The sequence below is a fragment of the Symphalangus syndactylus genome, chromosome 20 (assembly GCF_028878055.3).
Source record: "Symphalangus syndactylus isolate Jambi chromosome 20, NHGRI_mSymSyn1-v2.1_pri, whole genome shotgun sequence".
NCBI classification, from domain to species: Eukaryota; Metazoa; Chordata; class Mammalia; order Primates; family Hylobatidae; genus Symphalangus; species Symphalangus syndactylus.
The window spans coordinates 60,487,443-60,514,729 of record NC_072442.2 but is presented as its reverse complement, the minus strand read 5'-3'; the positions used below and the strand labels follow the sequence as shown (position 1 = coordinate 60,514,729).

At 49.0% G+C, this 27,287-nt stretch overlaps 1 protein-coding gene across 9 annotated transcripts in view; it reads left to right on the top strand.

Moving 5' to 3' along the window:
• DNAH2 (dynein axonemal heavy chain 2) overlaps positions 1-27,287 on the top strand; it is a 119,817-nt gene that overhangs the window by 91,845 nt on the left and 685 nt on the right. For 3 of the 9 annotated variants that reach the window (XM_063629524.1, XM_055257127.2, XM_055257129.2), the window contains 23 exons: positions 229-398; positions 545-661; positions 10,501-10,665; positions 11,220-11,345; positions 11,491-11,639; positions 11,720-11,786; positions 11,876-12,026; positions 12,242-12,390; positions 12,573-12,706; positions 12,849-12,993; positions 13,144-13,343; positions 15,184-15,310; positions 17,377-17,563; positions 17,769-17,917; positions 18,054-18,237; positions 18,466-18,656; positions 24,576-24,767; positions 24,925-25,109; positions 25,353-25,581; positions 25,657-25,808; positions 25,928-26,042; positions 26,847-27,023; positions 27,120-27,194. In XM_063629524.1, the coding sequence (XP_063485594.1) occupies positions 229-398; positions 545-661; positions 10,501-10,665; positions 11,220-11,345; positions 11,491-11,639; positions 11,720-11,786; positions 11,876-12,026; positions 12,242-12,390; positions 12,573-12,706; positions 12,849-12,993; positions 13,144-13,343; positions 15,184-15,310; positions 17,377-17,563; positions 17,769-17,917; positions 18,054-18,237; positions 18,466-18,656; positions 24,576-24,767; positions 24,925-25,109; positions 25,353-25,581; positions 25,657-25,808; positions 25,928-26,042; positions 26,847-27,023; positions 27,120-27,194 (3,536 nt within the window). Of the gene's footprint in view, positions 1-228; positions 399-544; positions 662-10,500; positions 10,666-11,219; positions 11,346-11,490; positions 11,640-11,719; positions 11,787-11,875; positions 12,027-12,241; positions 12,391-12,572; positions 12,707-12,848; positions 12,994-13,143; positions 13,344-15,183; positions 15,311-17,376; positions 17,564-17,768; positions 17,918-18,053; positions 18,238-18,465; positions 18,657-24,575; positions 24,768-24,924; positions 25,110-25,352; positions 25,582-25,656; positions 25,809-25,927; positions 26,043-26,846; positions 27,024-27,119; positions 27,195-27,287 lie in introns of those variants that run through there. The other 6 variants (XR_008653121.2, XM_063629523.1, XR_008653123.2 and 3 more) reach the window with 6 other exon arrangements.

Genomic DNA, 27,287 nt, shown 5'->3' with positions numbered 1-27,287 from the left:
TAAGTGGTGAGAGAGGAGTTGGGAAGACTGTCGAGGACCTTGGGGGCTGAGAGGTGCCTAGAGGCAGAGCCAAGTCAGAGGGAGGAACTAGGGGCCAGGTCAGATGGTTTGGCCTTAGGAACTAAGCCCAGGAAAAATGTGGCTATGCGTGAGTAGTGGAGGTGAAACTGCTGGACAAGGAGGATGGCATTAGGCCTCTGGCTAAGGCCCCTAATTTTCATCCCACAGGGGAACAGAACTTCATCAAGTCACTGATCAACTTTGATAAAGACAATATCTCAGATAAGGTTCTGAAGAAGATCGGGGCCTACTGCGCCCAGCCTGACTTCCAGCCTGACATCATCGGCCGCGTCTCCCTGGCTGCCAAGTCCCTCTGCATGTGGGTGCGGGCCATGGAGGTAAGGGCGTCTGGGCTGGGGCAGGGCGGTAGGGAGGGCAGGCCTGGGGGAGGGCGGATGCACAGACCCAAGTGGAAGGAAGGGATGCCTGGAGGTGCGGGGGTTGGTGGGTTGGCGGGTGACACCCATAGCCTGTCTCCCTGCAGCTGTATGGGCGGCTGTATCGGGTGGTGGAGCCCAAGCGGATCCGGATGAATGCTGCCTTGGCTCAGCTTCGGGAGAAGCAAGCCGCGCTCACTGAGGCCCAGGAGAAGCTGCGGGAGGTGAGCCGATCGCCTGTCCTTTCCATGGAGGTCCCTCTCCCAGAGTTCTGGATTGCTTCATTAAGCATTTGTTTTTCCCCATCTAATTCTACCTCCTTTCCCCATGTCCTGTGCCATTCCAGTCCTGTCTCCTTCCCGCTCTGTGCCCTTTTTAGACTGGGCTGCCTCTGGCTCAGAAAGCTAAGTCAATTGCAGAGGGTTATAAAGGCTCAGAGGCACTGCGACCCAGGAGCCCTTCCAAAGATTGACTTGGGAGCTGGCAATCTCTGTCACACCCTTCGGAGATGGGGCCTGAGATATTAACTGATGAAATCTGCGTGGCAAATTGGTCTTTGCCAGAGGGATGGGTCAAGAGTGTCTGTGTTGCTTCTGTGGACCAAGAACAACGTGAGGGTGTCTGTGCATATGTTGTGTGGGGACGGGCCCTCCTAGAGGCCAAGTGGGTTAGTTACTGTGAGGAGTCTGGGCAACTCAGGCGATCTCCCGCAAGATGCATGCATGAGGCCAGGCGCCGCGGCTCACACCTGTAATCCCAGCACTTTGGAAGGCCGAGGTAGGTGGATCACCTGAGGTCACGAGTTCAAGACTAGCCTGGCCAACATGGTGAAACCCCGTCTGTACTAAAAATACAAAAATTAGCCAGGCATGGTGGCGGGCGCCTGTAATCCCAGCTACTTGGGAGGCTGAGGCATGAGAATCGTTTGAACCCGGGAGGTGGAGGTTGCAGTGAGCCAAGTTCACGCCACTGCACTGCAGGCTGGCAACAGAGTGAGACTGTCTCAAAAAAAAAAACAAAAAACAAAAAACAAGATGCATGCATGAGTGACTCCTGAACCAGGCAGAATGATGGGCAAGTGCCATTATCAAAAAAATTCAAAATTCTTCCAGTTTATCATTTGATTTTTTAAATGATTGATTTAATAGGTAATACTACTCTATCCCCAAGGTAATACAGTTACATGGTTTGAAGTGTGAAAGGTACAAAGGAGTATCCAATAAGAAGTCTCCCTCGCCCACCTTCTGTTCTCTAGCCACCAGCTTTCCTCTCTGAAAGCAGCCGATATTACTGTCACCCAGGCTGGAGTGCAGTGGTGCAATCTCAGCTCACTGCAACCTCCGCCTCCTGGGTTCAAGCGATTCTCCTGCCTCAGCCTCCCAAGTAGCTGGGACTACAGGTGCCCACCACCACGCCCGGCTGATTTTTGTATTTTTAGTAGAGACGGAGTTTTGCCATGTTGGCCAGGCTGGTCTCAAACTCCTGACCTCAGGTGATCTGCTGGCCTCAGCCTCTCAAAAGCGCTGGGATTACAGGCATGAGCCACTGCCCCCAGCCTGCACCTTACTATCTTACTTACCTGTGAGTCGAAGATTGTTCCTTATCAGTATGTAAAGAGCCTCTGCTTTCTTTTTACCACTGCATGATATTCCGGTGGGTAGCTACAGGGACACCATCATTTATTTAACTGTTCCCCATGTGAGGGAGACACTGTTTCCAATCTTTGGATCTTTGCTTGCCTTGTAACTTTGTTGGTGCTATCTTCATATAGAAATTTAAAATATTTATAAAATTGAAGCTGGCCATACAATTTCAAACTGTTTTACCTAAAACCAACTTTGGAAAACATTCAGGTTCGACCTCCACAGATCAGATGAGGAGCCTGGGGCTAGGGAGATCAAGGGCTCACTGGCTCATCACCGTCAGAGCTGGGTTAGATCCCGGGTTTCCTGACTTCATGCCACTCTGCCCATGGCTCATCCCCGTTTTTTCCTGCTGTAGGCATCTTTACTGTCAAAAGTTAAGCTGCCCGCGAGGCCTCTTCTGTGTGGGGAACTCACCCAGGTCGGGTGAACAGGGTTCCTCTCTGCACCTGCTCCTCCACGGCTCCATCCCTGCTACCACTGCCACCTCCCAACCTCTCACAAAACTTTGCTCTTTTACTCTCTCTTTTCCCAAGAGTGAAGAATCACAGGTGTGGCAATCTGTTTGGAAAGGGTTTTCACCTAGATGAATCATATCCTGGGCTAAATAATTAGGAGTGGTTCCTTACATATGTGAAAAATGGGACCTCTGTGGTGCACTGCCAACAATGTCATTCATCAAACAAGCATTTATAGCACACCCAGTGTTAGGTCTTTTGGTGAAGGGTCCACACCCACACTTGAGAACCCCTAAGTGATAACAAAAGCAGATGGGGAACAAACATTTCTCCTTTTTTGTGGACAAAGGCTGTTAAGTTTACGAGCCAAATGCACCTTAAAAAAAAAAAAAAGAAGCGGCAGCATTTATGTGTTTATTTTTAGAGATGGGGTCTTGCTATGTTGCCCAGGCTGGTCTTGGTCTTGGATTCCCATCTCAGTCTCACAAGTTGTTGGGATTACAGGTGTGAGCCACCATGCCCCCAAATGTACCTTCCTTTCCTTCCTTCCTTCCCTCCCTCCCTTCCTTCCTTCTTTCCTTCCTTCCTTTTCTTCTTTCTTTTCTTTCTTTCTTTCTTTTTCTTTTCTTTTTTTTTTTTGAGACATGATCTCACTCTGTCGCCCAGACTGGAATGCAGTGGCGCAATCATGACTCCTTGCAGCCTTGACTTCCTGGGCTCTGGTGATCCTCCCACCCAAGCCTCCTGAGTAGCTGGGCCTACAGGCACACTCCACCATTCCTGGCTAATTTTTTGTGTTTTTTGTAGAGACGGGGTTTTACCATGTTACCCAGTCTGGTCTTGAACTCCTGGGCTCAAGTGATCCTCCTGCCTTGGCCTCCCAAGTTGCTAGGATTACAAGGGTGAGCCACCCCACCTGGCCCAAATATACCCTTTTTGTTTTGTTTTGTTTCATTTTGTTTTTGAGACAGTCTCGCTCTATCACCCAGGCTGGAGTGTGGTGGCACGATCCCAGCTCGCTGTAACTTCTGCCTCCCAGATTCAAGTGATTCTCCTGCCTCAGCCTCCCGAGTAGCTGGGATTACAGGCGTCTGCCACCATGCCCGGCTAATTTTTATATTTTTAGTAGAGATGGGGTTTCACTACGTTGGCCAGGCTGGTCTTGAACTTCTTACCTCAAGTGATCTGCCCGCCTCGGCCTCCCAAAGTGCTGGGATTACAGGTGTGAGCCACCACGCCCGCCCCCAAATGTACCTTTTAATAGAACTTCACAATAGACACTGTGCTGATACCTGGGCCCTGCCCCAGGCCAATTAAGTAAGAATCCCTGGCAGAGCATAAGAATCACATTTTAAAAGCTTTCTTGTCAGAACCTACCAGAGATGGGAAAGCTTATGCATAGTACTGAGGCTCAGGTCTGAAAAGAGGCTCAGAGCCCAACTACAGTGCAGATCAGAACAAATTTTGAGTAAATAGCTTTAGCCATTACTCACTTGTCAGCTGGTTCTGATATACAGCAAGGGTTACAAACCAGTGGCGTAGATAGGGTCCCAGAAGGCTCTGAAATGGGTCAGAACAGAATCTTAATATACTTCAAGGCAACTGTATCCCCAAGTCTGAACATTCCCATTTTTTCCTATTTTGCATTCCAAATTATGTCTTAATCTACTTCAGGGCAACTGTATCCCCAAGTCTGAACATTCCCATTTTTTCCTATTTTGCATTCCAAATTATGTCTTAATCTACTTTAGGGCAACTGTATCCCCAAGGTTGAACATTCGCATTTTTTTCCTATTTTGCATTCCAAATTATGTCTAGTCACATTGTTCAATATAACATATCAGAGACCATGCAGTTCAGTTAAATGACAGCATTAAAACGCTCCAATAATAACAATATACAGAAATTCCACAAATTTGAATATAACCCCTAGGGAGAAATTAAATTTTAAAGATTAAATAAATCCCTTTGTAAACTAAAGTCCAAAGAAATGGAAATTCGAAATCAACTAATCTTGCCTTTGTGAGTTAAAAATCTAGACTTCAACCTTCTGAAGTTAAAGCCCCCAAATCATCCTCCCCAACTTCCTGTTCTGCTCCGTCTCAGCTGAGGGGTTATCTCAGTTCATTTGGGCTCCTATAACAAAATACTGGGTAATTTATAAATAACAGGAATTGATATCTTACAGTTCTGAAGGCTGGAAAGTCTAAAATCAAGGTGCAAGTACATTCGACGTCTGGTAGGGTCAGTTCCTCATAGATGATGCTTATGTGTGTCTTCATATAACAGAAGGGACAAACAAGCTCTCTTGGGCTTCTTTTACTAGGGCACTAATCCCATTCCTGAGGGCCCCACCCCTGTGACCTAATCACCTCCCAGATGCCCCACCTTCCAACACCACTCCACTGGAGATTAAGTTCAAAAATGAATTTGAGTGAGATGACATTTGGACCGTAGCAGGGTGGGAGTTCTCTGGGTAGATCAGTTTTCTTAACCTGGGCTGTCTCTCCCTGGAAAAGGATGTTGTTCCTCAGGACCTCAGAGGCTGTATTAAGTTCAGAATGAAGTCTCTCATGAGCATTATTTGAGATTAAAATAGAACTCAAGGGTCTTAATAAGGCATACACAACCTGCAGATAAAATTAAGTTGCCAAAAAACTGGTTATTACTGTTGCCAAAGACCATAGAAGAAATCTAATAGCATTTGAGGGAATGAGGATACACAGAGAAAATCTTGGTTTTAGCTTCACCAAAATGTCAGTTATCTGGAACCATGACTTGTGCACTTAAATTTAACTAGGAGAAATCTTTAGCAATAGATTAATATAAGAGATACAATCTAACCAATAAGCATTTACTGGATCGGGGGTTATAAATCCACACATATGTATACACTCTTTTCTTAGGGGGTAAAATACATATAAAATATGTCATTATAACCATTTTGAAGTGCACAATTCAGGCCGGGCTTGGTGGCTGATGCCTGTAATCCCAGCTCTTTGGGAGGCAGGGGCTGGGAGATTGCTTGAGCCTAGAAGTTCAAGATCAGCCTGGGCAACATAGAGAGACTTTGTCCCCACAAAATATAAAAAAATTAGCCAGATACAGTGGCGCACACCTGTAGTTCCAGCTACTTGGAAGGCTGAGGTGGGAGGATCACCTGAGCCCAAAAGGTTGAGGGTGCAGCTATGATTATGCCACTGTCCTCCAGCCTGGGCAACAGAGCAAAATCCTGCCTCAAAAAATAAAGATAAAAATAAAGCCAGGTGCGGTGGCTCACGCCTGGAATCCCAGCACTTTGGGAGGCCGAGGTGGGCAGATCATCCGAGGTCAGGAGTTTGAGACCAGCCTGGCCAACATGGTGAAACCCTGTCTCTACTAAAAATACCAAAAAAAAAAAAAAAAAAAAAAAAAAAAAGCTGGGCGTGGTGGTAGGCACCTGTAATCCTAGCTACTAGGGAGGCTGAGGCAGGAGAATCGCTTGAACCCAGGAGGTGGAGGTTGCAGTGAGCTGAGATCGCGTGATTGCACTCCAGCCTGAGTGACAAGAGTGAGATTCTGTCTCAAAAAAAAAAAAAAAAAAAAAGCCTAAAATGGATACACCAGGCAACAGCAGTATAGACTACTTGTGTATGTATAGAATACCTCTGGAAGGAGAGTCAAGGAACAGGTAACACTGGCTGCCTCTAAAGAAGGAACCCGGCTGAGTGGGGAATAGGGTTAGGAGGAAGACCTTTCATACCCTCACGCCCTTGGGCCTTTTGAATTTTTGATAGCTATTCAAAAATTCACAAAGTAAACAAAATTTAAAGGAACAAGAAACAGCAGTGTGAAGATGTGCTTATGCCTGTATATGAATTTCTTTTTTTTCTTTTGCAGGTTTTTTCTTCTTTTTTTTTTTTTTTTGGTGGGGGGACGTAGAGACAGGGTCTTGCTGTGCTGCTAGGGGTCTCAAACTCCTGGCCTCAAGCAATCCTCCCACCTCTGCCTCCCAAAGTGCTGGGATTACAGGCGTGAGCCACCGTGCCTGGCCTTGTACAAGGATATTTATTACAGCATTGTTAATAGCAGAATGTTGGAAAAACACAAATGTGTATCCGTAGGAGACTTGTTACATAAATCATGGTTCGATCTCACATAAGGGTATTTTGCAGCTACCAAAAAGAATGAGGCAGCTCACAAGAACTGATTTGGAAACAAGTAAAAAAAATAGTAAAGTACAAACAGTGTTATAGCATATAACCACTGATTAAAAATTCATTTATTCTGGCCGGGCCCAGTGGCTCATGCCTGTAATTCCAGCACTTTGGGAGGCTGACGCGGGTGGATGAGTGGAGGTCAGGAGTTCGAGACCAGCCTGGCCAACATGTTGAAACACCGTCTCTACTAAAAATACAAAAATTAGCCAGGCATGGTGGTGCACACCTGTAATCCCAGCTACTCGGAAGGCTGAGGCAGGAGAATCGCTTGAACCCAGGAGGTGGAGGTTGCAGTGAGCCAACATGTCACCACTGCACTCCAGCCTGAGCGACAGTGTGAGACTCTGTCTCAAAAAAAAAACAGTTATTTATTCAAAAAAATATGTGAGTGCTGGGCATTATTTTAGGTCTAAGGATTCAGTGGTGACCAAGTCCCTACCTTCACTGTGCTTATATTTTCTTTATATATAAATGATTCTGGCCGGGCGCGGTGGCTCACACTTGTAATCCCAGCACTTTGGGAGGCCGAGGTGGGCGGATCACGAGGTCAGGAGATCGAGACCACGGTGAAACCCCGTCTCTACTAAAAAATACAAAAAATTAGCCGGGCGTGGTGGCGGGCGCCTGTAGTCCCAGCTACTCGGAGGGGCTGAGGCAGGAGAATGGCGTGAACCAGGGAGGCGGAGCTTGCAGTGAGCCGAGATTGCGCCACTGCACTCCAGCCTGGGCGACAGAGGGAGACTGCGTCTCAAAAAAAAAAAAAAAAAAAAAAAAAAAAAGATTCTGTGCGTGGACTATTCTAGAAAGCTACATGGGAAACTAGGGCAGGGCCTGGGACCAGGCTCAGGAATGGCAGGAAGACTTCCCCTTCACCAGGGGCACTTTCGTTCCTTTTGGATTTTGATTTATGTAAATATATTCACGATTCTCAAAAAAAAAAGTAAAAATTATTTTCTAAGATATGACAAAGATTTTATTAGGTGTAATAATAGTGTTGTGGTTATGCAGAAAAATGTCCTTATTATTATTACTTTTAAAGATATGTTATAAAGTATTTAGGCTTGAGGATTTCATGAGTTTTTAATTTACTTAAAGATACTTTGGCAAAAAACAAGTAGATGAAATATATATAGCAAAATGTTAACTGTGAAATCTAGCTGATGGGTGTTTCTAGGTTTAAAAATTTTCATAATAATTTTTAAAAATTTAAAGCTCCAAAGAGATTAGCATACTTTAAAAATAGATGCATACGCATATTTTTCAGAGATATGGAAGTAACAACCAGCATAAATAAAAAGAAAAGTGGTTGAAAAGCAGTTTGCCATGGTTGGGCGTGGTGGCTCATGCCTGTAATCCCAGCGCTTTGGGAGGGCGAGGCTGGAGGATCACCTGAGGTCAGGAGTTTGAGACCAGCCTCTACTAAAAACACAAAAATTGGCTGGGTATGGTGGTGCACGCCTGTAATTCCAGCTACTCGGGAGGCTGAGGCAGGAGAATCGCTTGAGCCCAGGAGGCAGAGGATGCAGTGAGCTGAGATCATGCCATTGCACTCCAGCCTGGGAGATGAGCAAGACTCCGTCTCAAAACAAACAAACAAACAAAGTAGTTTGCCTCAGAGGAAGAAGTCTGGCTGTGGGAAAAGTGGTCTAGATGCTACTTTTCCTGTAACCTCTTTTATATCATTTAGGTTTTAACCTCGTGCATGTATGTCTCTCTTTTTTTTTAAGACCAAAAAAAAAAAAGATTGGCCAGGCTGGTCTGGAACTCCTGACCTGGTGATCTGCCTGCCTCGGCTTCCCAAAGTGCTGGGATTACAGGTGTGAGCCACCGCACCTGGCCCTCCATGTTGTTTTAAAGAATATCTTTTGGAGAGTGATCTCTCCCATTTCCAAGTGCTTGGGCCAGGTAGTGCTTGCTTGCTGTGTGCCTCACACCGTGCCACAGCCCTTACCTGCAGCAACCCCGGCGAGGCTCTGAAAGGGTGAAACTTACCAGAATTACTCAGTTAAGGCAGAGCTACTTCTACTTTCTAGTAGTGGAACTATTTCCATGATGTGGGCTGCCTTTCCCAGTGAGGTGGCGGCGGGAAAGGGAACATGTATCATGTAAATGCTATGTGTAATCCCCCACCCCATATTCCTCATGATGAAAAGGACGGTGATACAGTCTGTATCCAGGCACAACTGCTGTTGGCCGGTCAGATATATGTACAGGATCATACACACATACACAGGATCATACACACATATACAGGATCTTACACACATATACTGGATCATACACACATACACAGGATCATACACACATACACAGGATCATACACGCATACACAGGATCATACACGCATACACAGGATCTTACACGCATACACAGGATCATACACGCATACACAGGATCATACACGCATACACAGGATCTTACACGCATACACAGGATCATACACGCATACACAGGATCATACACGCATACACAGGATCTTACACGCATACACAGGATCATACACGCGTATACAGGATCATACACGCGTATACAGGATCTTACACGCGTATACAGGATCATACACGCGTATACAGGATCATACACGCGTATACAGGATCTTACACGCGTATACAGGATCTTACACGCGTATACAGGATCATACACGCGTATACAGGATCTTACACGCGTATACAGGATCTTACACGCGTATACAGGATCGTACACGCGTATACAGGATCATACACGCGTATACAGGATCTTACACGCGTATACAGGATCTTACACGCGTATACAGGATCGTACACGCGTATACAGGATCGTACACGCGTATACAGGATCGTACACGCGTATACAGGATCTTACACGCGTATACAGGATCATAAACGCATATACAGGGTCTTACACGCATATACAAGATCATACACACATATACAGGATCATACACACATATACAGGATCTTGGGACAAGGCTCTATCAGTTCTCTCCTTCAGATTTCAGTGAATGTATATATATTCATTCCAACCTCAACAGAGTCCACAGGTGGCAATGACTTGAGAGGGGTTTCTCTAGTATACACAGCTCTACCCAGGCCTCCATCTCTAGTGTGGGACCTTGCACTTGGTCCTTTGTCTTTTTATTTTTATTCTTATTTTCTACTTTTTGAATAGAGGCGGGGTCTCACCATGTCGCCAGGTTGGTCTCAAGCTCCTGGCCTCAAGTGATCCTTCTGCCTTGGCTTGCCAAAATATTGAGATTACAATAGGCATGAGCCACCATGCCCAGCCAGCCCTTTGTCTGGAATGGACTCTCCCCCTAACAGCTGTTGGGTTCATTTCTCCCTTTTTCTTCCTCTTTCAAGGTTCCACCTTAGGTATGGCCTCTGGCATGGAGTGGCAGTCATTTATGTGCTGTCTGGCCTTCACTTGCCAATCCATCTTGTGTGGCTTATTATGCTTCAAGAGGTCTCCGTCCCCTACCCAGCTACCCCGAAACTACCAAGTAGTTTCTGGCTCTAGGAAAGGGTGGTGGAAGGAAGGGGAAGAAAATTCACCTCATCTCACGTATTTTATCTCATTTACTCTTCACGATAACCCTATAGGGTAGGTATTCTTTTACAACATGAGGAAACTAGGCTCAAAGAGATTAATTTAACAAAGCTACAAAATGGCAGCTACAAAATGGCAGCACAAAATAGCAGCTACAAAATGACAGAGTCATGATGTGAATGAGAACAATCTGGCTGCAAGCCCTGTGTTTGATGCGCTATACTTGAATCTCTCCCAGGTAGCTGAGAAACTGGAGATGCTAAAGAAACAGTATGACGAGAAGCTGGCACAGAAGGAGGAGCTTCACAAGAAGTCTGAAGAGATGGAGCTGAAGCTGGAGCGAGCCGGGATGCTGGTGTCGGGATTGGCTGGCGAGAAGGCCAGATGGGAAGAGACAGTCCAGGTGAGATCGACTGTGCCACCTGGTGTCCTTTCACTCTGCCTGCCACTTCCAAGAGACCCATCCCTTTTAGCTTGAGGAGCAGTCAGGGAAAACAGGGACACCTGGGTATAGGGAACTCTAAGAACTGAGGCGTGGGAGCTCTTCCCCTCCCCCTGCACACCTTTGGTGAGAGCAATGGAAGGAAAGGCTTTTTGCATCATTAGGGATCTGCTTCAGTGTTTGGGCAGGGCTGGGAAGCACACACAAGGACTCTTGATGCAGCCCAACAACCAGACAGAAAACAGACATGGCACATCTTGCTTCTGCCCCTCAGTGAGCTCCTGGCTTCGCAAAAAGGTTAGGCCTTATCACCAGAATGTAAACATTGCCATTAGAGATAGAGAACTCGAAAGTAATTAGAACCAGGCTAGAGTTGTCAGGACGCACAGGTTTAGGGGAGGGAAAGAAACTCTTTAAACCTGACAGTGTCCAGAAGAGGGTGCCTTCAAAAGCATTCCAAGTGTCTCCCAGAGTGCTGGGGCCCAGGCAGGCTTACCCTCCCTCCTGTCCGCCAGGGCCTGGAGGAGGACCTGGGTTATCTGGTGGGGGACTGTCTCCTGGCAGCTGCCTTCCTGTCCTACATGGGACCCTTCCTGACCAACTACCGGGATGAGATTGTCAACCAAATCTGGATCAGGAAGGTGAGATGGTGCTCAGGTATGACAAGTAGGCTCCGAGACCAGGGCTGGGAGCACGACCTTTGGGAACATTAAGAGATACCGTGAAGGCACAGGGACTGCTGGGCTCAGCTCTTCAAGTTAAAGCGTGGGGCTTTTCTCTCCCCAGATCTGGGAGCTTCAGGTTCCTTGCTCCCCTTCCTTCGCCATTGATAACTTCCTGTCCAATCCTACCAAAGTCCGGGACTGGAACATCCAAGGGTTGCCCTCAGACGCCTTCTCCACTGAGAATGGCATCATCGTCACCCGAGGCAACAGGTAAGGGTGCTGCTGGGCATGGGGGCAGTACAGGAGCATGGGAGAGAGGGCCTCACCTCTGACCTGTACTCCCCCTCCAGGTGGGCACTGATGATCGACCCTCAGGCGCAGGCCCTGAAATGGATTAAGAACATGGAAGGAGGCCAGGTGTGAGGCTGGGGGGCCGGATTAGTCCCACTCTTCCTGAGGCCCCACCTCTCCCCCAGTGTTCCTTCACCTTCCCCCTTGCTCTCTAGGGCCTGAAGATCATTGACCTGCAGATGAGCGATTACCTGCGAATCCTAGAAAATGCCATTCAGTTTGGATACCCGGTGCTACTTCAGAATGTGCAGGAATATCTGGACCCCACACTGAACCCTGTGCTCAATAAATCTGTGGCTCGAATCGGTCAGGACAAGTCCCCAAGACCAGCCGAGTGGAATGCTAGGGAGGGAAGGGCTGGCTCTCTGACTGTGTCCTCTTCTTACCTGTCCCTCCGTTCAGACAGCCCTGGGCTGGGGCCTTTCTACAGGCCAAGTCACTGCCCCTGGATGCCGGTGGGGGACGGGTTAGCTGGTGCCCATCATATGGAGTCCTTGCCCCTGACTCTTCCGTGGATGCAGGTGGTCGGCTGTTGATGCACATTGGCGATAAGGAGGTGGAATACAATACCAATTTCCGTTTCTACATCACCACCAAGCTCTCCAACCCCCACTACAGCCCAGAGACCTCAGCGAAGACCACCATTGTCAACTTTGCTGTTAAAGAACAGGTGGGTGCAGGCTGAGGTCCAGACTGAGCTAGGGTGAAGCAGGAAGAGTTTGGAAGGATTGAGAAAAGGCATAAGCTTGTGTTGGGCAGCTGAGGATGAGGGGTCTTTCGAGGTGGAAAGGGATGAGGAAGGTGAAGGTCAAAGGGGTGAGAGCCCCTCACTGTGAGTCCTGATGCCCCCAGGGCCTGGAGGCCCAGCTGCTGGGCATTGTGGTGCGGAAGGAGCGGCCTGAGCTGGAGGAGCAGAAGGACTCACTGGTCATCAACATCGCGGCTGGCAAGAGAAAGCTCAAGGAGCTGGAGAATGAGATCCTGCGGTGAGGCCCTGCCTTCCCCTCCCACCGCCCCAGGGGTCTACTCCCAGCCAGCCTCCACCCAGTCTACCCCAGGCACGATGGCATCCCAGGGAGCCTGGTCCCCCTAACCCCTTGCTCCATGTGCCTCCGGGCCTCCCCCTAGGCTGCTGAATGAGGCCACCGGCTCCCTGCTGGATGACGTGCAGCTGGTGAACACACTGCAGACCTCCAAGATCACAGCCACAGAGGTGACTGAGCAGCTGGAGGCCAGTGAGACCACAGAGACCAACATTGACTTGGCGCGGGAGGTAAGCTCCCTGCCCTCCAGTCCTGCCTCCCGCCAGCCATCCAAGATGCAACTCCATCATGACGACTCGAGACCTCTCCTTCCCTGAGCCCCTGCTCCCTGCCACGTCCCTCGGTGGCCCTGACTCCACCCTCCCCGTCCCCGCCGGCAGGCTTACCGCCCGTGCGCCCAGCGGGCATCAATCCTGTTCTTCGTGCTCAATGATATGGGCTGCATCGACCCCATGTACCAGTTCTCACTGGATGCCTACATCAGCCTCTTCATCCTCAGCATCGACAAGAGCCACCGCAGCAATAAGCTGGAGGACCGCATTGACTACCTGAACGACTACCACACCTATGCTGTCTACAGGTCTGAGGGTGCCCCCAGTATGCCCCAGCCCAGAGGCCGAGTGGCCGTGGTTGTTCTGGCCACTGCGCCTTCGTGCTTTCCCGCACCGCGGCTCTCAGCTGCCACTGTCCTCGGCATATGTCCTCCTGGTAGCTCCTCAGTCTCATGGCTTAACCATCACCTGTGGGCCGGCAATTCCCCGTCTTGTGTCTGTAGCCCTCCCTTGAGCACTGGACTTGTCTACACAACTGTTGGAGATACCAGCACTGCCCAGACGTTAACGGGCAGGAAGTGCACTGGCAATCTTGTGAAAATACCGGTTGGGATTTGGCAGGTCTGGGGTGGGGCCTGGGGTTCTGCAACTCCAACAAGCTCCCAGGGGGTGCCACTGCTCCTGGTCTGTGGATCACATTTGAGCAGCAAGGAACTGGACTTCTCTACCCTGACATCCCACAGACCCTTCAAGCTCAACTTGCTTCAGATCCAACTCATTCTCTTCCCTCTTCCTTCAGGGTCCTCATCCTTGGATGGCACCAACACCCACGACCCAGTCACCCAAGCCAGAAATTGGGAGTTATCCTTTATTTTTTATAATTTTCATTTGTACAGAAAGGGTCTCCCTATGTTGCCCTGGCTCGTCTCAAACTCCTAAGCTCGAGGGATCCTCCTGCCATGGTCCCCCACAGTGTTGGGATTACAGGCGTGAGCCACCGTGCCTGGCAAAAACTGGGAGTTATCCTTGACTCTTCCCTTTCAAAGCAGTCACCAGGTTTTGTTCATGAATATTTCTGCAACTGTTCCCTCCCCATCTTCCCACTGCTTGGCTGTACTTTAGTTCTGGCCCTGGTGATCCTTTTTTCTGAGTTGCACAATGGTCTCCTAGAGGTCTTTCTGCCTCTACCCACTGTCCCTCTCAACCCACCCTCCTGCATTGCCCACCTGAGCAAATCTGACCATGCCACTTCCCGGGTCTGACTGCCAGTGGTTGGTTGCTTGGTCCCTGTGGCCCACGAAAGCCCTCATGACCTGGCCTTCTCCTGCCTCAGCCTCACCTTTCCCGCCTTGCACTGGGGGCCTGAGCGTCCCTGACTGCCCTGCACGCTGTGCCCTTCTCGTGCTTTTGCTCATGCTGTGACCTCTCTGCCTCTCCCATGTCACCTGAAAACTCTGCTGCAGCTTGGGGCAGCTCCTCTCGGAAACTTTCCCTGAGTCCAGCAGGCAGGGACATCATAACCGATGGCCTCTCTGTCCTCTCCGAGACTGTGGCTTATTCATCTTTGTGACTTCAGGACCTAGCAGAGTGCCTGGCAAGATAGTAGGGGAATAATGAATGTTTTGTTTTTTTAATGGAACTGAACGACTAATTATGAGTGAATGGCTGGGCACGTTGGCTCACGCCTGTAATCCCAGCACTTTGGGAGGCTGAGGCGGGCCGATCACCTGAGGTCAGGAGTTCAAGACCAGCCTGGCCAACATGGTGAAACCCCGTCTCTACTAAAAATATAAAAATTAGCCAGGCGTGGTGATGGGCTCCTGTAATCCCAGCTACCTGGGAGGCTGAGGCAGGAGAATAGCTTGAACCTGGGAGGTGGAGTTGCAGTGAGCCGAGATCACACCATGGTACTCCAGCCTGGGTGACAACAGCAAAACTCTGTCTCAAAAAGTAATAATAATAATAAGTGAACTCTGGGAAATTCTTGTCTCTAGGCCCCTGAGTCCTCGGCTATTTCCAGGAGGTTAGGATTAGAGGCTGGTGAGGTCGTCTGTGTGAGGCTCTGTGATAGTAGGATCGTAGCATTCGAGTGGAGCATCAGCCCCCATTCCATCCTGCCCCTCCCTCCTCCCTGTCGTTTTGTCCCAGGTACACCTGCCGTACCCTTTTTGAACGCCACAAACTACTATTCAGTTTTCATATGTGTGCCAAAATCTTGGAGACTTCTGGCAAACTCAACATGGATGAATACAACTTCTTTCTACGTGGGGGTGTGGTGAGTTAGGCAGAGAGCACATCCCAGGACGGGATGGTGGTCAAGGTTGGGGATGAGGGCAAATGTGACAAGGACTCCAGACCCAGAGGGTCAGGCCCACGGCATCAGTGAGTGAGCTGAGAAAATCCAGGTCAGCATCAGCTGCATGGTGAGCTCCCTGGGGCTGCGGAGGTGACTTGCCATGCACCCCCTTGCACTCAGCACAGGCTGGGCTCTGTGACATGTCTCACCTGTGACCCACAGATTGGCCTGATCATGCCACTTTTTACTGCCTTTCAAGGCACTCCTTCCCCAGCCTGAGTTCCACGGTCGCCCTCACAATCTCTCCCTCACAGGCTCCTCAACGCCCATTTTCCTCCTCTCTGTGTTGCATCTACCACTCTGGCTAGATCCAGCTTCTCTTCCCCTCCGTCCCTGCGCGGCCTGTGCACTGAGCATGGCCAGAGAAGAACACACCCACACCAGCCGGACGCGCTTTAAGTCCATAATCATGAACCTCAACGAGGCCCTTAAGGCTTCCAGACAGCCATGCTGCACTCTCCCACCCTCCTAGACATTTTCTTGACTTTTCCCACCTTCACTTCCTGCCACCCACCCCAAACTCTCAACACAGCAACCAGAGAGGTCCCACTCTGTCACTCAGGCTGGACTACAGTGGCAGTGATCTTGGCTTACTGCAGCCTTGACCTCCCAGGCTCAAGCCATCCTCCCATCTTAGCCTCTGGAATAGCTGGGACTACAGGCCTGTGCTACCACGCCCAGCTAATTTTTGTATTTTTTGTAGAGGCGGGGTCGCACCATGTTGCCCAGGCTGGTCTCGAACTCCTGGGCTCAAGCGATCCTCCCACCTCAGCCTCCCAAAGTGCTGGGATTATAGGTGTGAGCCACTGTGCCCGGCCTGAGAGGTCCTTTTAAAGTGGATGCCATTGTGACAGGCTCCCGATGGCTGGCGCCGCCTCCCACCACACAGCCCCTACTCCACTCCAGCCACGCAGGCCTCATTGCCTTCCCCAAACCCCCTGGCATGTCTCGCCTCAGGGCCTTTGCGTGGCCGTGCCTTCTGCTGGAAGCCTACTCCCCGGTGTGTGCACCTGGCCATCTCTCACCTCCTTCAAACCTCACCTCAGTGCGACCTTGATCTTCTTATTTAATACTTCAAACTACCCCTCAACACTCCCAGTCTCCCTTACCCTCCTCAGAGTATCCTATTTTTCCATGGCACTGCCATCTTTGCTATACTAGATAATTTACTTATTTGTTATGTTTTTGGTTCATAATCTGCCCATGAGTTCACAGTCCCATGTTAGAAAATAAAATCCCCAAGGGCAGAGATATTTGTCCGTTTTGCTCAGTAATGCATCCCAATGATTAAAGTGCATAGTTGGCGAACAATAAATATTTGCTAAGAAGAATGAATAAGCAAGTGAGCGAATGAATGAGTAAATAGTTTGTGCTTCTGTGAAGGTGAGGCTACCAACCAGTCATTAGGTTGGAGACATTATTACCAGGCAACCAGCAGAGGGCGCCAGCTTCCTAAATTTGAACTGTGAGGGCTAAGGGCAGGGTCTGAGTCGTAGACCCCACGTTTATTCCCCAGGATCCCTGTATTCATCTCTTCACTCTCATACAAAACCCATTTTGGGCTGGGCGCGGTGGCTCACACCTGTAATCCCAGTACTTTGGGAGGCCGAGGAGGGTGATCACCTGAGATCAGGAGTTTGAGACCAGCCTGGCCAACACGGTGAAACCCCGTCTCTACTAAAAATACAGTAATTAGCCAGGTGTGGTGGCGAGCACCTGTAATCCCAGCTACTCAGGAGGCTGAGGCAGGAGAATCGCTTGAACCTGGGGGTCAGAGGTTGCAGTGAGCCGAGATTGTGCCATCGCACTCTGGCCTAGGTGACAAGAACGAGACTCCATCTCAAAAAAAAAAAAAAATTCCATTTTCGCTTTCCTACCGAGAGAGAGAGAGAAATATAGAAAGAGAGAGAGAGAGAAAGGAGAAAAAGATCACTCTTCTTTTGAAGTATTCCCAAGTCAATCCCTTCTTCCCCCTCTCCCACCAGGTCTTAGATCGGGAGGGCCAAATGGACAATCCATGTACTAGCTGGCTTGCAGATGCCTACTGGGATAACATCACAGAGCTAGACAAACTGACCAACTTCCATGGACTCATGAACTCCTTTGAGCAGTATCCTCGTGACTGGCACCTGTGGTATACCAGTGCTGCCCCGGAGAAGGCGATGCTGCCAGGTACCGGGCGTCTGTGCCCCACTCTCACTTTTCTCCTTCCCTCCATTCAGCCACATGCCTGCCCTTCCCGTTGTCCTCCATCCCCTCTCCCAGCTGGTGCTGGCCGCCTGGCCTGGAGCACATTCCCGGCAGGTGCCCCTTTGTCTGGACTCCCTGCTCTTCCAGACTCACTCCCTCTCCCTGCAATGACTCACCTCATCCCCAGGTGAGTGGGAAAATGCCTGCAATGAAATGCAACGGATGCTGATCGTCCGCTCCCTGCGCCAGGACCGCGTGGCCTTCTGCGTGACCTCCTTCATCGTCACCAACCTTGGCTCCCGCTTCATCGAGCCGCCTGTGCTGAATATGAAGTTGGTCGGTGGCTTGGCTTCCTTGTCTCCACGGCCCCTGGGTCTTTCCTGCCTCCTTCGCTCTGTTTGTCTCCTTCATCTCTCTCTCTCACTTTGGTCATGTGGCCTTCTGCCTGATGCTATACCTGTGCTTCTGGCAGGTGATGGAGGATTCAACCCCACGATCCCCACTCGTGTTCATCCTGTCCCCTGGTGTGGACCCCACCAGCGCCCTGCTGCAGCTGGCAGAGCATATGGGCATGGCCCAGCGCTTCCACGCCCTGTCCCTGGGCCAGGGCCAGGCCCCCATCGCTGCTCGGCTCCTTCGAGAGGGTGTGACTCAGGGTTGGTGTCCATCCTTTCACCCCCATCTTCAGCCCAGTCCTTGTCCCTAGAACCTCCAACCTCAATTACACTACTGTCCCTGTACCTCCCACTTCTACAGAGGGCCCCAGAAGTGGCAGATCTGAGTGTTAGGCCCTCCCAGCACCCCCACCCCAACACCAGGTGGAAAGCGTGAGGACAGGCAGGGCTTAGGAAATGATTCCCACTGACTCTGGCATCTCCTTGCAGGACATTGGGTGTTCCTGGCAAACTGCCACCTGTCACTGTCTTGGATGCCTAATCTGGACAAGCTGGTGGAGCAGCTGCAGGTGGAGGACCCTCATCCATCCTTCCGCCTCTGGCTCAGCTCCAGCCCCCACCCAGACTTCCCTATCTCAACCTTGCAGGTCAGCGTCAAGATGACCACAGAGCCACCAAAGGTATGTGGCCACAGAGAGCCAGCATCATCAGGGCCATCTGGTCCACCTTAACTCCTGCTAGCACCAGAGAGAGGGCTTAACCTAACAACAACATGGCTTTGATTTGATTGTCCTCAAAAAATTCCACCTCATTCCTCTCCTGTTTCTGCCAAACTCCTAGAACATAATAATAATAGCTAACATTTCTTGAGTGATTATCATGTGCCAGGCACTGTTCTAAGTTCTTTACATTTATTAACTCGTTTAATATGCATGTATGCACACACGCCCTATAAGGTGAATACTGTTACCCCCATTTTAAAGATAGGAAACTGAGATACAGAAAGAGTAAATAAGTATTCCAGAGCCAGAGTTTGGGTAGTTGGGTGCGCAAATTCATTCTTTTATACCTCAGAACCTTCCTGCCTCCCATCATTTCCTTACATTCTCTTCCGAATGTCACACTTCCTGCCTCTTTGCCCTTCCTTTCCTCTGACTCTACTGAAATTTTTATCTCCAATATCACAAGCTCATCACCAAATGCAATCATCACCACCCTCTAAAATCTGCCGTGTCACTGCGCTTCACCCACTCACCCCTGCTTAAACTATTTTAGTAGCTTTTCATTGCGCTTAGTCGAGATCAAAATCCTTTTTGCTCACCCTGTGAAAAGCACATGGACCAGTGTGTATCATCCTCAACAGATAAGAGCTGTTTGAATCACGCATGGGTGCCTTTCATCATTCTTAATCCTCCTTGGCCACTTGGGGCAGCTGTCACAGTCGACTGTCCCTTTCCCTGGCTCCCTGACACATCGCCCCTGCTTTCCCCCGTCTTTTGACATATCATTTATTACTTCTGTGTTTCTTTTTCCTCTGCCTGTGGCCAGATTGCAATACTTACTCCTTGACCTAAGGACTAAGAGGGGAGGGCCAAAGAGGGGAGGGACCCTCAGTCCTGGCCCAACGTTTCTCATTCTACTTTCTCCTTTCACAAGTTGTTGGAGAAATTGTCCTTTTCATGATTTCAACTCTAATCCCATCTCTGGCACCAGCCCCAAAGTCAGTTCCAGCTCTGAATTGCCATCGGATTACAAAGCACTTCTTGGCACACCAGCACCATAATAGCACACTCGTTTCACACTTTTTTGTCCCAACCCCCAAGACTCAGAATGTGATTATGTTTAGAGACAGGATTTTTTTTAGAAAGAGTCTCAGCCAGGCATGGTGGCTCAGGCCGGGTGTGATGGTTCACACCTGTAATCCTAGCATTTGGGGAGGCTGAAGCAGGTGGATCACCTGAGCTCAGGAAGGTTAGACATGGAGTTCAGGTATGATAACCCCAGCTAGAGGTGGAGGTTGCAGGGAGCCGAGATTGCGCCATTATACTGCAGCCTGGGCTTCTCCTCCCAGGTTCAAGCAGTTCTCCTGCCTCAGCCACCTGAGTAGCTGGGATTACAGGTGCGCATCACTACACCCTGCTAATTTTTGCATTTTTAGTAGAGACGGGGTTTCGCCATGTTGGCCAGGCTGGTCTCGAACTCCTGACCTCAGGTGATCCACCCACCTTGGCTTCCCAAAGTGCTGGGATTACAGGTGTGAGCCACCGCGCCCAGCCTGAGTTTTACTTCAAATAAGAAAGTCCCTGTATTCACAGCCCACAGTTGCCAGTTTGGGGTATAGTCCTGGAGTATATTCCTGGGTCACTTCCTGCTATCCAGTTTTTTAAAAAAGCTAGATATTAAGTAATCTAGGTTTAAGTAGATACAAAAGAAGATTTATAAACTATATGCAAGTTATAAAGGATCATGATTCCATGAATATCTGTGTGCCCATCATCTTTTTTTTTTTTTTTTTTTGAGATGGAGTCTCGCTCTGTCACCCAGGCTGGAGTGCAATGGTGCCGTCTCGGCTCACTGAAACATCCGCCTCCCAGATTCAAGCGATTCTCCTGCCTCAGCCTCCGAGTAGCTGGGATTACAAGTGCCTGCCACCACACCTGGCTAATTTTTGTATTTTTAGTAGAAACGGAGTTTCACCATGTTGGCCAGGCTGGTCTCGAACTCCTGACCTCAGGCGATCCGCCTCCTCTCGGCCTCCCAAAGTGCTGGGATTAGAGGTGTGAGTCACCGCACCCGGCCCACCATCCTTTTAAGAGAGAAAAATCCCAGCATTTTCTTTGAAGTCCCAGTGTGCCTCTTCCCAGTCTCATCACTTTCCCTCCCCACTCAGAGGAAACCACTCTTCTGAATCTTGTATTTGTCATTTTCTTTATAATGTTTTTCTTTTCCTCTGGAGTTAGGGATTCTTTATCATTGTAATGCAAAAGTTTGTATTGCTAATGCAACCATTGCTATATACGTTTCTCTGCAACTTGCTTTTTTCATTCAACATTGTGTGCTTGACATGCATTCATGATGTTCTTCGCGTTTTGTAGTTCTTCCAGAACTATATATCCATACTATATATGTAGGATATATTCCAGATCCTAATCCTTTGTCAGTTATGTGTTTTGTGGTTTGTCTCTTCTCTTTTATGCTGTTTTTTGGTGAAGAGAAATTCTTAATTTTTATGAGGTTGAATTTAGCTATCTTTCCTTTTTTAAATGGTTTGTGCTCCTTTGTCTTGTTCAAGAAATCCTTGCTTACTTTAAGATTGTAAAAATACTCTCCTATACTTGCCTTCCAAAAAATTTATAATTTGACTTACACATTTAAGTTTTTTATCACTTGGAATTCATTTTTGTGACTGTGGTATGAGGTAGAGGTCCAATTTTCTTTTGTTTTGTTTTGCTTTTTTTGAGACAGAGTCTTGCTCTGTCACCCAGGCTGGAGTGCAGTGGCGTGATCTCCGTTCACTGCAACCTCTGCCTCCCGGGTTTAAGTGATTCTCCTGCCTCAGTCTCCCGAGTAGCTGAGATTACAGGCACCTGCCACCCTGCCAGCTAATTTTGTTATTTTTTGTAGAGATGGGGTTTCACCATGTTGACCAGGCTGGTCTCGAACTTCTGACCTCAGGTGATCCACCCGCCTCAGCCTTCCAAACTGTTGGGATTACAGGCATCAGCCATCGCGCCTAGCCAATTTTATTTTTTTCTACATGGATAACCAATTCTCCCAGTACCACTTCTCAAATACTGCAAAAGTACTTTTCTGATCTGTAGTGCCTGCTCAGCCTTCAATCGTGTTTCCATATATGTATGGGTTTCAGGGTCCTTTATTCTGTTCATTGGTCAAATTGTTTTATCCTGGAATCAATACTTTAGTCTTTGTTTGTTTGTTTAGGATGGAGTCTCACTCTGTGGCCCAGACTGGAGTGCACTGGCACCATCTTGGCTCACTGCAACCTCCGCCTCCCAGGCTCTAGCAATCCTTCCACCTGCACCTCACAGGTGTACACCACCACTCTGGCTAATTTTTGTATTTTTTTGTAGAGACTGGGTTTCACCATGTTGGCCAGGCTGGTCTTGGACTCCTGGACTTAAGCCGTTCTCCCGCTTCAGCCTTCCAAACTGCTGGGATTACAGGTGTAACCCACAGTGCCGTGCTGATATATTTTAGTCTTAATTACTACATAGCTTTATAATAATTCTTTTTTTTTTTTTTTTTTTTTTTTTTTGAGGTGGAGTCTCGCTCTGTTGCCCAGGCTGGAGTGCAGTGGCGCGATCTCGGCTCACTGCAAGCTCCGCCTCCCGGGTTCACGCCATTCTCCTGCCTCAGCCTTTCCGAGTAGCTGGGACTACAGGCGCCCGCCACCACGCCCGGCTAATTTTTTGTATTTTTAGTAGAGACGGGGTTTCACCATGGTCTCGATCTCCTGACCTCGTGATCCGCCCGCCTCGGCCTCCCAAAGTGCTGGGATTACAAGCGTGAGCCACCGCGCCCGGCCTCTATAATAATTCTTGATGGCTGGTAAGGCACATCCTCTTACCTTATTCTTCTTCAGGCTATTCTTGACCTTTTGTTCTCCAGTATAATTTTTAGAATTCATTTGTTCTATAAAAAAAAAAGTTCTATTCATCAATTTGGGGAAAATTCACATCCTTAGAACAATGAAGCTCCTAATCTTTAAGTATATTTCTCCATTTATTCATTTTTTCCTCTTTTTTTTTTAGAGAGAGAAGGGTCTTGCTCTATAGCCCAGGTTGGAGCGCAGTGGTACAATCATAGCACAATGGGATTGCAGGTGGCATGAGCCACTGTTCCCAGCTTCCATTCATTATTTATTTTAATAAAATTCTGTAATGTTCTTTTTTTATTTTTTATTTTTTTAATAGAGACAGAGTCTTGTTATGTTGCCCGCGTTGGTCTCAAACTCCTAGGCTCAAGTAATCCTCCCATCTTGGCCTCCCAAAGTGCTGAGATTACACGTGTGACCCACTATGCCTGGCCTAAAATTCTGTAATTTTCTCCATAAATAATCATACATTTTAATTGGATTTATTTCTTGGTACTTGACGTATCTTGATGTCATAAATGGCATTTTTTTAGAAGTCACATGTTATTTTTGTTACTGCTATCCAGTATTCCTCAAGTTTCTCACTATTCCATTCTGTGAGTCATAGATAAGTCTTTTTAAAACGCTGTTTGAACAGATCGCTGTCCTACTCAACATAAAGACTGGCTCCATGATGCCCGGTGAATCAAGTCCAAATGGCCCAAACATCCATTATTCTTTTTTTTTTTTTTTGAGACGGAGTCTTGTTCTGTCACCCAGGCTACAGTGCAGTGGCACTCTGCAACCTCCGCCTCCTGGGTTCAAGTGATTCTTCTGCCTCAGCCTCCCGAGTAGCTGGGACTACAGGCGCGCATCACCACGCCTGGCTAATTTTTGTATTTTTAGTAGAGAGGGGTTTCACCATATTGGCCAGGCTGGTCTCAAACTCCTGACCTCCTGATCTGCCCACCTTGGCCTCCCAAAGTGCTGGGATTACAAGCGTGAGCCACTGTGCCCGGCCAAACATCCATTATTCTTATTGCATCTCCATCTGTCCATGGCCCTCCCTTCCCACCTGAGCACTTGCACTTGACTTCAGCCAGGCTCATCCTCTCACTTTATTCTGTCCTCGGTGCCTTTATTCAATTCCTTCCATCTCCAGGAAAGCGAGACTCTCCTCTCAAGCCTAGTCATATCCTTCCCATTTGGAAGGCTTAGTTCAAATCCCAGCTTGCTCATGGAGACTAATAATGCCAATCACATAGACTGTTCTTCCTTGATGATATATTATGGCCTTTTTAATCTACACTAACCTTTGCACAAAATTCTGTACATTTTTGTTAGTTGCATGTATATGTATTTATCTTTGTTCATATTTTCTGACACCCCAAATTGCGCTGGCCTACCTACCACTGAGAACATCAGGGCTGAGAGCATCAAAAGTGGTGGGATGGCTGGGTGCGGTGTCTCACACCTGTAATCCCAGCACTTTGGGAGGCCGAGGCAGGTGGATCGCTTGAGGTCAGGAGTTTGAGACCAGCCTGGCCAACATAGTGAAACCCTGTCTCTACTAAAAATACAAAAAATTAGCTGGGCGTGGTGGCGGGCGCCTGTAATCACAGCTACTTGGGAGGCTGAGGCAGGAGAATCGCTTGAATCCAGGAGGCAGAGGTTGCAGTGAGCTGAGATCACACCATTGCACTCCAGCCTGGGCAACAAGAGCGAAACTCCGTCTCAAAAAAAAAAAAAAAAAAAGTGGTGGGACAAGAAGGCAGGGCTGCCGCAAGCCCATACAGTGCCTATCTGCGAATTAGAGAAAGGCACTCAGCCTTGTGGAAGAATGCAGATCTTGGCATGTAGATCAACGGCTACATTTCAGCCTCCACTCACCCTTTCAGCCAGCACCTTTGTGCAATGAAGAACCTCCACAACTGTACATGGCGGTGCTAGTGGCAGGTCTGAGTATGATGCATGTCACCCCATCTTTGTATTTCATTGTCCCCAGGGCCTAAAGGCCAACATGACACGTCTTTACCAACTGATGTCAGAACCACAGTTTTCCCGCTGCTCCAAACCTGCCAAATATAAGAAGCTGCTATTTTCACTCTGTTTCTTTCACTCTGTATTACTTGAACGCAAAAAGTTCCTGCAGCTTGGCTGGAACATCATCTATGGCTTCAATGACTCTGACTTTGAGGTTTGTATTAGCCAGGGGTCCTCATCCCAGCCCTCTCTCCTTACACTTCCTACCCCATGGCTCCCCTGTGGGACACAAAGCCTGTGTTGAAGCCCCATTGGCAGATTTCCTGCCATAACTCTGTGGGAATGGGGGCTTGGGTTGGGACTATGCCTAGGTGTCAGAAAACTTGCTGAGCCTCTATCTGGATGAGTACGAGGAGACACCTTGGGACGCACTTAAGTACCTCATTGCCGGCATCAACTATGGTGGACATGTCACAGATGACTGGGACCGGCGCCTGCTGACCACCTACATCAATGATTATTTCTGTGACCAGTCTCTATCAACTCCCTTCTACCGGTGAGGGGGAGGTGGCCCTGGGCAGGGAGCCAGAGGTCACAAGTCAGCCAGGTGGCGGGATCAGGGGTGGGGGAAATGTTTGAGGAGAGGACGTGAGATTGGGAGAAGACAGAGTTTATGGGATTGGGAAGGGGAGCAGGGCAGGGAGCTGGACAAATGGGACATGCATAGGCTTGGGGTCTTGGCCTGGCATTGAGGCCTGAGTCCCCACAATGTGGCAGTAATTATGCTATGACTCCCTAGGTTGTCAGCACTGGAGACTTATTTCATCCCCAAGGATGGGAGCCTGGGTTCTTACAAGGAATACATCAGCTTATTGCCTGGCATGGACCCCCCTGAGGCCTTTGGCCAGCACCCCAATGCTGATGTGGCCTCTCAGATCGCTGAGGCACGAACCCTCTTTGATACTTTGCTTTCCTTGCAACCTCAGATTACACCCACCAGGGCTGGAGGCCAGACCCGGGAAGAGAAGGTAAAAAGAGCTGGACCTGGGGGAGGGAAAGTGATGAGAAGAAGGGGCTACACTCAAGAGCTCTTGCCTGCTCAGGTCCTTGAGTTGGCCGCTGATGTGAAGCAGAAGATCCCTGAAATGATCGACTATGAGGGGACTCGAAAACTGCTAGCTCTCGACCCCTCCCCCCTCAATGTGGTCCTTCTGCAGGAGATCCAGAGATACAACACACTGATGCAGACCATCCTGTAAGACGGAGGGGGACTCTGCGGAACAGGGGAGGGGGTGAGGAGAGGCCTTCACCTTCTGGCTAGAATGACGTTCCCAGGCCCACCCCATCTCTAACACTCCACCTCATCCTGCTCAGGTTCTCACTGACAGACCTAGAGAAAGGCATCCAGGGCCTCATTGTCATGTCTACAAGCCTGGAAGAGATTTTCAATTGCATCTTTGATGCCCACGTTCCTCCACTCTGGGGAAAGGCAAGATTATACCATTGTTGATCCTTCTCCAACAATGAGCTCCCCTCTCAATCCTGTGCCCCCTAATCTCCTGGTTCTAGGTGGGCATACAGCAAACTGCAGAGAGCCAAAACTTTGAAGTTAGATAGGTTCAAGGTTGAAACCTGGCTCTGCCATTCATTGACTGACTTCATACAACTTATTACTTACAGACTTACTCAGGGCAAATTACTAATCTCTCCAAGGATGTTTCAGAGATTCCCAGTACTGTGCCTACCACTCAGTAGGTGCTTCATCAATGCTACCTGGTTAATATTACTGCGGTCATTATTATGAATGCATAGCTGTTGTTGTATGCCTCTTTCCTGGAAGTTGGCATTGGAGAGCTTTGTTCACCTGTAGTTGGGGAACAGGGGCTGCCACCACATAATCTTCCCATATCTGCTTCAGGTGCTCAAAATAAGGATTTGGGCTGGACGCGGTGGCTCATGCCTGCAATCTCAGCACTTTGGGAGGCTGAGGTGGTCAGATCACCTGAGATCAGGAGTTTGAGACCAGCTTGGTCAACATGGTGAAACCCCGTCTGTACTAAAACAATACAAAAATTAGCCGGGCGTGGTGGTGGGCGCCTATAATCCCAGCTACTTGGGAGGCTGAGGCAGGAGAATCGCTTGAACTCGGGAGGTGGAGGTTGCAGTGAGCCAAGATCGTACCACTGCACTCCAGCCTGGGTGACAAGAGTGAAACTCTGTCTCTAAATAAACGCGGATTTGCGGATTTGAATGCACGGCTAAGTGAGTGAATACACACGCGCTCCTTCCCCAGGCATACCCCTCACAAAAGCCATTGGCTGCTTGGACCCGGGACTTGGCCATGCGTGTGGAGCAGTTTGAGCTGTGGGCCAGCCGGGCCCGGCCTCCTGTGATCTTCTGGTTGTCTGGTTTCACCTTTCCCACTGGCTTCCTCACTGCTGTGCTGCAGTCTTCAGCTCGCCAAAACAACGTGAGCAATGTGCAAAGTGTGAGGGGGATGTATGCTGGGGCCGTGTATGTGTTCTCCTCTTCGGGGTCCTCTCTTATTCTCACCTTCAACCCCCAGGTTTCAGTGGACAGCCTCTCCTGGGAGTTTATCGTTTCCACTGTGGATGACAGCAACCTAGTGTATCCCCCCAAGGTGGGAGCCAGTTGTGCTTGGGGCTCTGAGCAAAAGAGGGCACTGGGAGCAAAAATAGGAAATAATTGGACGAGAAGGGAGGAGAGAGGGAGC